This window comes from Musa acuminata, chromosome BXJ2-4 (genome assembly GCF_036884655.1).
Source record: "Musa acuminata AAA Group cultivar baxijiao chromosome BXJ2-4, Cavendish_Baxijiao_AAA, whole genome shotgun sequence".
In the NCBI taxonomy this organism is placed as follows: Eukaryota; Viridiplantae; Streptophyta; class Magnoliopsida; order Zingiberales; family Musaceae; genus Musa; species Musa acuminata.
This window is the reverse complement of record NC_088341.1, coordinates 29437642-29448718: the sequence shown is the minus strand read 5'-3', so window position 1 is coordinate 29448718 and position 11077 is coordinate 29437642. Positions and strand designations below refer to the sequence as shown.

Below are 11077 nucleotides of genomic sequence, written 5' to 3'. Positions count from 1 at the left end.
CATTTATTATTAATAATAGATATGATAATTTAAATCAAGTTTATCTTCCTCACTAACCAATACAATTTAAGCTATTTATTAAATCATCATTAAATATTACAAGAACCAAAAAAAAATCATGTGGGTCACATTAATTCTAACATGAGGATGATATACCTAGATTTGGGGCTAGAGTTAGGGTGGAAGAGTTCAACTAAGTTTTGGATTCAAAAGAAGCCTCTCACATTGAGAGGGCCTTTAAAACAAGTTTTTGACTATATCTTCGGACTTTCAAGATCACGCAAGAAAGTTGTAGTTGATCAAAGGTGAATTCCTAGTGAGTGCAAGCCTATCCAATCCGAACTTCAATAATTGAGATGAGGATAACAAACCTAGATTTGGAGTTAAAGAGTCGGGTCAAGGAGTTCAACTAAGTTTTCAAGTTCAAAACAAGCCTCTCACATTGAGAGGACACTGAAAGCAAATTTTCTATTCAAACTTGGTCAAGATTGCGTATGGCATGTGAAGAAATACTTTGGGACTCGAGTGTACTTAGCAACAATGTATGTTTCATACGTTCTGACGTATCATCACCATAAGTATATAATATACTTTTTTCAACACTCTTAAAAGACGATTCCATTGGTAACTAGCTATTTTCACTTTTTACTAATATACGTAGATAAGATAACAGTAGCTATTTTTATTTTGTATACGAGGAACACCAATATGCAAATATAATGAGAATTTGATTTCGTTAATATCGTATGATAAATAGTATGGAGTTTTAACTTTTCGAATATATATATATATATATCCACTCTTCATGGCTTTGTTTTTAATATTTGACTTCAATAATGTTCGAGCTTATATCATGAATGTACCACTTGAGATCTACATCAATAATTCCAACGGTAGGTGGATATCGCCCATTACCTAAACTAGTCGCCTGTCAAATATGGGTTATAGACTTTGGTTTCAAATCGAGTGGAACGAGTCTTATTTCCTTATGAGAAGGATTGAACCTACGATAGAGCTAATGATTAATTGTCTCGATCAAGACTGACCGACTGAATTTTTAAATCCTCATGCACGTAACGAGTTTGATTAGGTGCATGAGCTCCTTCCTTGTAGATACAGAGAAGCATGATGATCCATTTCAACGAAAGTTGAGAGAAGCAGACAACCGTGGATCATTTCAGATGGTCATCTGACTTGCATCGTCCTCCTATTCGACACTCAAAGCATCTGTTGGGTGAATCGAACAGCACGAAATCCAATCGACTTTCTCGTTTGAATACATTGTATGATTCGACAAAAGGTGGGTGCGAGTCAACTCACCCCGATCGCACAGCCATCCCACCAATTTGTGTTTGTGTGATGTGAATGTCACATCCATCCGTCACTATCCGTACCCAAAACATGGCTCACTTTCTCTCTCCCCCACTCTTATCCTCACGCCCCCACGGAAAGTAGCAGTACGAACAAATCAACGCCCGCCAAAGGAAACGGAGAGAGCAGCCAACAAGGAAACGAGTTGGAGGGGAAACGTCTCCGAAAGCGCCACCTCGACCACCACCGACGGTGCGGTCACCGCAACCATCTACTTTCTTTTTCTCCGCCACTGCTGCGAACGTGGCGACCCCTCATGCCTCGGGGATTTCCACGGGGTGTCCACCATATAAAATGAGAGGGCTGAGGAGGGTGGACCAGCCGCCGAAGTCCTGTACGATCGGTGGTGGGGAGTTCTTCTCTGACGCTGGTTTAAGGAAGGAAGGAAATATAAATGGTTTCTGAGAGTTGGTATTGGAGGATTAGGGCCTGGTTCAGTTGACGAAGCAGTTCTTATAGAGGGGCTGCGCGGATCGCAGGTCGAGGTACTTAATCTTGTGGTTTTCTTCTACTGTAAGTTTTTCTTCCGATGCCTACTGCTTTTGGATCCGGCGGCGAGAATCGGATTCGAATTTGAGCACTTCACCGCTTGCATCCTTTGTATATACATCTATATGCATTTAATACTAACTAACTTTTTGGTTTTCTTTCTGGAGATAGGCTATACCAAGTTTCAGGATCAAGAGAAGGCAGTTTGACGGAGAAAAAAGAAGAAGAAAAAAAGAGAGAGATAGGTTTTGGTGTGACTTGAGTGCGGGAGATGGAGATTTTTAGCAAGGAAAGAGTTTAATGAATTATTTCTTCGCTCGGAGTATATTATTTGAAGGGAAGGATTGTTCTTCCCGAATCGATAAGTGAAATCGAAGGAAAATGAGGCAACGGTGAGTTAAAGAATCTTTGTTGAATAGAGAGAAAAAGGTGCGATTTCTTTTTATACCGCTCTACTGGGAAGTGAGGGTTTTGTGGCTGTGCTTGCAAAAACATGAGCTGTGTCGACGAGTGTAGAGACGGCAGAAGAGAAGAAGCAGAGTTCTGGCGTCCAGGTGGGATCAAAGTAGTGGATGATTCTCTTCAGCTTGATCGGTACTCACTGGGAAACAATGGAACTTTCCCATCTGCACAACTCGATATTGATGAGAAGCATTTGATTGACCCAAAGTTACTTTATATCGGAGCAAAGATTGGAGAGGGAGCTCATGGGAAAGTCTATGAGGGGAAGTAAGTTAAAATAACTAATAGGATGAATGCCTTCTTTTCTTTCCTTTTTTGTAATTTGAAATCAGGTTTTTGTTTGCCAGATGTCAGTAGATTTATCTATATCAAAATCATCTGAAGTTGACATAGAACGTAATTTGAGTATTTCTGGTTAGTTCAATGTTCTGTGGTGGCCTTAAAAGGAAAAAATAAAAGGAATGTGAATGTAAAAGACAGCAGGTTAAGATTGAATCAGGTCTGCCAACAAACTGAAATTTCCAACTCAGTTGCTCAAGTAGAAACTTGCATATCAGGCATGACTATGCACAGTAGGTGATGCAATTTTGGCATACAAACTATATACTTTTTTGGAGAACAGTTGCCTGCTAACCAACAATCTTATTGCCACTAAATGGAAAGACACTAAGATTCCAACTATTTTGCTGCCCTTATTGGTCATTGATGCTTTCTAGTTTGAGCATATGCATTATGCTGTTTGATGTTATACTTATACCAGCTGCTTTCGTTCAGGTACTGTGACCAGATAATAGCAATCAAAGTTTTAAATGGCGGCAGTACTCCAGAAGAGACAGCAACTCTTAGAGCTCATTTTATTCGAGAAGTAAACATGATGTGCAGAGTACAGCATGAGAACCTGGTCAAGGTGAGTTTCTGCTTAATATTACTTAAGTTGTTGATCATGTCTGACATATAGTTTTCAAGACTATGGTGTTGGCCTCCCTATCTCATCCTTAGTTGCACGCATAAATCTGTTTCAGTGCTCAATTGTGGTTCCTTGTTGTCCTACTTTTTATTCTACCTCAAGTAATTCTCTCTTTCATGAAGTTCTTTGGAGCCTGCAAGGACCCCTTCATGGTGATTGCCACGGAGCTGCTTCCAGGAATGTCATTGAAGAAATATTTGAGCACCATTCGCCCCAAACAACTAGATCTTTATAAAGCAATAAGCTTTGCACTTGATATTGCTCATGCAATGGACTGCTTACATGCTAATGGGATTATACACAGAGATCTGAAACCTGGTTGGTATTTTGTCTTGTTATTTTATTGTTTACAGTACAATTTAAGTAATTTGATTGTTCTTTTTTTTTTTGTTGTGGCTTGTACAAAATTAATCTACTACCATACAGCACATTTGACTTGAAGGACTAATTACTTTCATCAGCATAACAGTAACAATCACCTGCCTCTAAATTTTTTTGTCTGCCCCTTAAGGAAAACTTCTTTTTTCTTTCTGTCCATTTTGTGCTTATCTTTCTAGCTGTATGCATAATTACATGTTGACATATGTGAATGCACATTTAGGTAAATCATTATGCATGTTTGCATGACATACTACTCCATATATTACTTGCATTGCTCCAACACAAATACACATAAAGCATAAAAATGTGCATTGCATAGCATCTGCATATCAACGAATGCTGTTCTATCACACCTACTATGCTACATTGAATTGGCATGTTGGTCCTTTATGACCCTGTCTATCTCTACTGCAATGATGTTCGGTTTTTCTAAACCATTCTGTTTTGCTTACTACTGTGAACTATATTATCTTCTGTTAGTTTATATCATTTGGTAGTTAGGATAGAAATTAAGGATGTTTAGGTGTGGACAATTGGTAGTTATATGTCACAAGGAACTTAAGCATCAGTCCATAATCCAATCATTAATGATGTACAAATATTTTTTACTGATTCACTGCTATTTCTTTCTCTGGTTTTAAAGGGAAATTGTTACTATGATCTTATATATATCCTGGCGATTGTATTGCTGTTCCTTTCACTTCACAAAACAGATATGAGTATCTTTTAACAGTACCTGAAAGCCTTATGTTTTTATGGTCGATTTTGATTCCTTACTTTGGTATTTGTCAAAATTGCTACATTTATTTGTGTTGCTTGTGCTATAAAGTTACTTGAATTAGAGATGACGTAGCATATGCTGCTTTATGTCCGATTCATAATTAAAAGATTCATGCATTCCAGTAATAGGCATATGATATAGTTCCTAGAGATTTATTGTGTGTCTTCTAATAGTTATGTATGATCGTGTAATTAATATTAGAGTTAAGTGTCTCTTCTAGTAATAGGCAAACGGTATAGTTCCTAGAGATTTATTGTGTCTTCTAATAGTTATGTATGATAGTGTAATTAATATTAAAATTAAGTGTGTCTATTGACTTTCCTATTAATATAGTCATGATTTGTTTATCTTTTTCACATTGGTAATAGACAAACTTCATAGTTGTATGTAGGATAATTACTATATATTTTATTTGCTGATTCTATTATCTTAGTTGATGAGAGTTTAAACTAAATTAATTCTAATCCTGAATCATGGAGACAAATCCCAAAAATAAACAAATTATATTTATCAAAATTCACATTGAATATATGTGATATAATTTTAGAAATATCAAGAGTAGACCTGAGGTTATAGTTAAATTGGATGAATAAGTTTTGTCAAGTAAAAAACTTTAAGTATCTTAGATAAATTATTCAACAAGATGAAGACATTGTTGAAGATATTATTTATAAAGTGAGGGTTAAAATAAAAAGGGACATTTTGAGTTTTATGTGATCATTGAATACCTCTTAGATTAAAAGAAAATTGTATAAAATGTTATATTAGCTATGCTTTATGGACCTGAGTATTAGACAATTAAGAAATAAATACACAAAATATTAGATTAGCTATGCTTTATGGACCTGAGTTTAGGCAATTAAGAAATAAATATACAAAATGTTTATGTTGTTGAGATGAAAATGTTAAGGTGAATGTATGAAGTTATTAAAAAGATAAAAAAAAGAAATATTATTATTTGTGAATAACTAGGTATCATCTTGATAGAGAAAAAGATAATGAAAGATTCTTTAAAGTTATATGGATATGTGCTAAAAAGACTTACAGATGTTATAATTAGAAGAGGTAAATAGTTGGGATATTATGACTTGTTGTGTTTGTTTTCTTGTAATCTTATTTTCTGCTGGTCTTGGAGGATTGAGAAGAGAGAAATGGATGGTACCTGGTAACCAAAATCCATGGTTGTAGGAAACTTTTAATTCCAACACCTTTAGTAGTTCTTTGTTCAAATCTGATGTTGTATTTTGCTGGTAAGATTTTTGGTTATGGCCATTCTCCACCCTTAAATGCTCAATATAACAATCAAACTTACAATGGCTAGTTCATTAATTGGTTCATGTTCTAGTTGCCATTTTCTAGCATTTCTAAGCTTTTCAATCAGACACTTAAGTTCATCTCATCAAAATATGTTTGATCAAACCCTAGTTTTTATTAATTCTTGATTTTGATTCAGACTCAACTTATATGCCCTGCTATTGGGCTCACATTAATCTGTTGGGGCATTGGCATTTTCAATTCCTTTTTCAATAAATTAAATATGTAAGCCTCATTTTTATCTCTGAGGATTTTTGTCTTGTCCTTTTTGTTCTTGGTTCATTATTCTAGCAGTTGGTCCAGCTGAAAGCCTGAAAGAAGTCCTTTCAGTTAGAACTTGGATTTCTGTGCCATTTCTTAGATTCTCATTTCTTTTTGTTTATTTTTTCTGATTTGGCCTGCCAGATACTGATTTTGCATAGTTCAGTTGCTACAATCCTTGATTTAGATCTTTGATTATCTTCCTGTATCTGTTGGCTCTTGTAGTTGTTGAAATATCTCTTTTATTAGTTTACCTTGACTTATATACTCACTTCCTTTAGCTTACCTGAGGAATTCAACACTTAAAAATTTATTGCTTTTGTTGTTTGCCATGTTTATGTTAGCTTCTTCTTAGTTGCACAATATATCCTGAGGACAAGGTTATCTACGTGAGACCACTTGTCTAAATGACTTGTGATGAATGATGAAAATATTTTTATTTCTTTGTTTTTTAAATAATTTACTGCTGGCAAAGTAGAATCAATACTTTAAGATAGCATCAAATACTATAAAAGTTCTGTGACTTGGTCTTAAAATAGGTGCTGGACTATCTTCTGTTAAAATTGACAATGGTTAGTCTTCTTTGACTTTTTGAGCTTTATGGTACTTTCATTATGAGAACAAAAAGATCATTATGTTAATTGGTCACCACACATCTATCTTTACATTTTTAAAGTTGCAACTCATGTATTTCATTGCCACTGTATGACTTTTATTACGAGTCAAAACTGTCACTGGAAATGATGCCATATACTTAGTGTATACAAAACATACCATGTTATAAAGATGTTGATGTAGTGATGAGTGATGACCATGGAGTATCTATTTATTATAGCTATTGAAATTTGTGTGTTGTATGATTTGGTCATGTACAGTATTTATTGTTGTTTTGTGCTCTTTGATGCATTGCTCAATAGTAAAAGGCATTGAAATGTGCAGATAATTTGTTGCTTACCACAAATCAGAAGAATGTGAAGCTTATCGATTTTGGACTTGCAAGAGAAGAAACAGTGACTGAGATGATGACTGCCGAAACTGGGACTTACAGATGGATGGCTCCTGAGGTGAGACATAATTGATTTTGTTGGTTATCATGTATTTGTTACCTGCCTAACTTCTTTTTTCTTTTTGGGTGGGGGGTGGGGGGAAGATCTGTTTGGGTTATTTAGACATGAACATGTAGTTTACCTAGCAAATATGAGGATGCAATAGGGGATGTTGTATTTGAAAGTTTTATTTCCTTCCAAGAACTGCAACTGTAGTTACCATACTATCATGATCTAGATGAGATGCCATGAAGAATGTCATTAACAACTTACAAAGTTGAACCTGACTTATTGTATCATTTCTTGAATTCATAAGTGACATATAAGATTCCTATTTTTAATATTTTTAAACTCTTTGTGAATTTTTTAATCTACTCTTAGGAAGTTGCTGGGGTGAGTTCCTTTAGTGGTTGGCCCAAAGACCATCAAACCATTGAAACATTGCTGATAATACTCGTATTTTTTGTCTTCCACAAGTTGTCTTTAATCCTTTTAGATCTCATATAATGTAGGTAAATGAACTAAGAAACTAATTTTGGTGCATATAGCTTGCTTATGTTTAATAGATATCCTAAATGTAGCTCGGAGAAATGAGCAACTTAGAAGTATGGAGATTGGCATTTCAGTATTCAATTTTAAGTTTGTTTTTTGCAAATTTGTTCCTAAGGTCTCGTATTATCTTCTTGGACATAAGCACATCTGTGCATGTAAGAAGGATACTGTTATATTCCTTCATGCACGAGAAGTTGCTTGTACTTTGCTAGGAACTGTTTGCTCGTGTTATAGTTAAATCTAAATTGCAAAGTATGATATATAATTTTGAATGATACCACCTGGTACAGGCGGTACATACCGGTCCGACGGCATACCGGTACGCGGACCGCCCGCTACCGGACGGACCGTGCTACAGTACTACAGTAATACACTGTAGCAGTACTACAGTGATACAGTGATAGGAAAATCGTTCGGTAAATCCTGATATACCGCTCGGTATGTTAGTACCGTACCGTACCGAGTCAACTTCGAAACACCGTTACGGTACGATATTGCATACCTTAAAGTTATGGTTAAAAAATGCTTTTGATGCCAAAGCTTTAAAGTTCAGTTGAGTTGCTTCATCAATTTTTCTCAAACTTCATTAGTGTAATCCTTTAATTATTTCCTTAGCTCTCCTGACTTGTTGTTCTGCTGCAGTTATATAGTACTGTTACACTGCATCGTGGTGAGAAGAAGCACTACACAAACAAGGTTGATGTTTACAGCTTTGGCATTGTTTTGTGGGAGTTGCTAACCAACCGAATGCCATTTGAAGGAATGTCAAATCTGCAAGCTGCATATGCCGCTGCTTTTAAAGTTAGTATCTGCTTTTGATTTCCTTCTTAATTTGTTGCTATCTTTGATAGAGTCCAGTTTCATAATATGTTAGATTGCTATGTGAAAAATGAAAGGTGCAGAGTGCACAATTGAAAAAGTAGCTAGATTTGTTGTACTTGTATAAAGTAACTGAATTTGTTGTACTACCTATGAAAGTAATTAGATAGGATTTATCGATGAAGGTAATTAGTCTTTCATTAATGAAAGACTTTTGCATTGTGCATCTCATTACATTTTGCATTGTACCGAACATTCAAAAGGGTTTTTTGTGTAACAAACAAATAATAAAGTCTTGGAATAATCGGAATTGACATACCCCATGAAAATTAGTTTCATAAATCTTACCATTATATGTATAATGAAGAGGATTAATACTTTAATGATACTAAAGAATTATCCTAGTACCTGCTCAATCTTATGTATTATAAGATAGGGTTTATGCAGATACTAATATTGCAGATTGTATTAATATAGCAGATTGTAGAGTATTGTAGACCTCTGCTTCAACTATAGGTGCTGCTTCCATTTAAGTAATAATAATAGTCATACATGAAAAGTATTACTTGACTTGTCTGCTGCAGAATTACTTTAATTATCTTTTAATGATAATGTAATATTTGTTGTTCTGGTCTACGTCTGTATTTCTATTGGCCATATCAGTCTGACCTTCAATGCTTCTGTTGTCAACCAAAAATGTTACAAATTTTATGTTTACATTTGTTGTCAACTTTGCAGTAAATAGGCATTTCTTGTGAGTTGCTTAAATCAATGCTGTTTTACTTCAGTACTTGTATGAGTTGTATGGCAATGATAATTTAGCTTGCTAATAAAGATTCAGGTGCATGCAGAGCCAGAAACACATGGAAAGACAAGTTTGACTTATATAATTGGGAGGATCTGAAAAGCACTTAATAGATGAACAATGAGAAGATATGTTCAATTGCAATAGTAGTGAAAGTCAGATCTATTTATTGACAATAAGTGGTACAAGCATTATGAATCTCTGTGACCATATAACACTAATCAAAAGAGAGTGAGTTCAAGTGCTACAGCTTTATGAATCATTGTGACCATGTAACACTAATCAAAAGAGAGAGTGAGTTCAAGTGCTACAAGTTTTATGAATCTCTGTAATTATACAACACTAATCAAAAGAGAGAGTGAATAGTGCTACAAGCTTTATGATTCTCTGTGACCATACAACACTAATCACGTGAGAGAGTTCCAAGTGCTACGACCTTTCTGAATCTCTGTGAACTACTTTCCTGTAGTAACTTGGTAAATAAATAATCGACGTGTTTGGAGGATTGCTGACACTGATCCTTCAGGTGTTTGATTGTTGATTAGCAGGGACTATGTTGATGTAACTGATGGAATATGGATTAGTTGCCTTATTGTATGGTCACTGCCGTTTTGCTAGATATTAAAATGAAAACCCATTTAAGGTTGAATGTGCTTAGTGGATCAGAAAGTTAATTATCTTGGCCAGAGTTGTCACAAGTTGTTACTCACAACAACTACTACAGTTAATTCTCTGCTGTGCAATTTTTTTTTTATTTGTCTTCAAATAACTGGCTACTGACTTTGAGCTTGATCTTGTGTTCCTTTGAAGCAAATGCGCCCACCCCTGCCCGAGGATACTCCACCAGAGCTTGTGTTCATCGTGCAGTCATGCTGGGTGGAGGATCCGCATACACGGCCCACCTTCAGCCAGATTATTCGCATGCTAAATGCCGTCATTTGTACCCTCCCACCAGCACCAGCACCAGAACCACCAGAACAGGACACTGTTCCTGCTACGATGAGCACCAGAGGTACCATTACAACCACCACTTCCACACGCAGGGGAGGCAAGCTTTCTTTCCTTCGTCAGCTCTTTGCTGCGAAGAAGGAAGGTAAGAGTAGCACATAAGATAGTCGAGACTTATATTTTTGGTTCTGCCATGGGGTTGGCAGTGTAGATTACAAGTTATACAGGAAAATTCGGGCTTATGAAAACATTGTAAGAAAAATCAGTGAAGGAAGCAGTATACAAAAGCCACTCATAGCTAATTCTACTCTTCAGATTTTTCTCTTTGTTTCTGTGTTCAATTTTGCCTGATCATGGCAGCTAGTTGAGCGAGCAACTGGCACTGCTTGTGTAGGTCTGTGACCAAGAACATTTGGTCACCCAGTTTTCGTGCTTTTCATTAATGCAGTCTCCGCAGCATGTTTCAGAGTCCATACGTCAACCAATGCATACCGATGCCAAATCATAAATATGCCGATTGAATCAGAATTGTCGTCGTAAGATGATATCCTGGCTGACATGACATGCAGGTTGGCCCGAGTGATTTTGTCGATTTGAGGATATTTTAGGCATGCTTTCGTAGAATACTCGTTGTCGCTAAAGATCCTGGTTCGACCATCGCTAGATTCACACCTGATACGGTGGATTACGCTGTCGAGTGAATCTAACGTAGATATGTAGCTGGACTGCTGCTGCGGTCTCTCACCAACATACTGTCGATTGAATCAAACGCGGGCGTCACACCATATCAATCCGATGAGAGACACCGGATGATCTTAATGATTTCACCAACATACTGACCTGTGTGTCATATGCTTTAGTTATCACATCAAGGAACCCAA

General features: G+C 36.1%; 1 protein-coding gene across 3 annotated transcripts; it reads left to right on the top strand.

Moving 5' to 3' along the window:
- Positions 1-1602: 1602 nt before the first annotated feature.
- On the top strand, positions 1603-10510 carry LOC103982012 (serine/threonine-protein kinase STY13). 3 transcript variants are annotated; one of them, XM_065104460.1, is made up of 8 exons: positions 1603-1856; positions 2032-2252; positions 2359-2589; positions 3097-3229; positions 3412-3607; positions 6966-7090; positions 8267-8425; positions 10059-10510. In XM_065104460.1, exons 2-8 carry the CDS (start codon positions 2242-2244, stop codon positions 10356-10358), a joined length of 1155 nt encoding a protein of 384 aa, XP_064960532.1. In that variant the 5' UTR covers positions 1603-1856; positions 2032-2241; the 3' UTR covers positions 10359-10510. The 3 variants fall into 3 exon arrangements, with proteins under 3 accessions (XP_064960532.1, XP_064960533.1, XP_009397080.2); XM_065104461.1 differs by having other exon boundaries at positions 2028-2252; XM_009398805.3 differs by having other exon boundaries at positions 1605-1856; positions 2032-2589.
- Positions 10511-11077: the final 567 nt, after the last annotated feature.

Bases quoted from the DNA above. Each gene is read 5' to 3' on its own strand.
- LOC103982012 (XM_065104460.1), top strand. The intron at 3,608-6,965 runs GTTGGTATTTTG...TGAAATGTGCAG, and splicing joins ACACAGAGATCTGAAACCTG to ATAATTTGTTGCTTACCACA. The intron at 8,426-10,058 runs GTTAGTATCTGC...GTTCCTTTGAAG, and splicing joins CATATGCCGCTGCTTTTAAA to CAAATGCGCCCACCCCTGCC.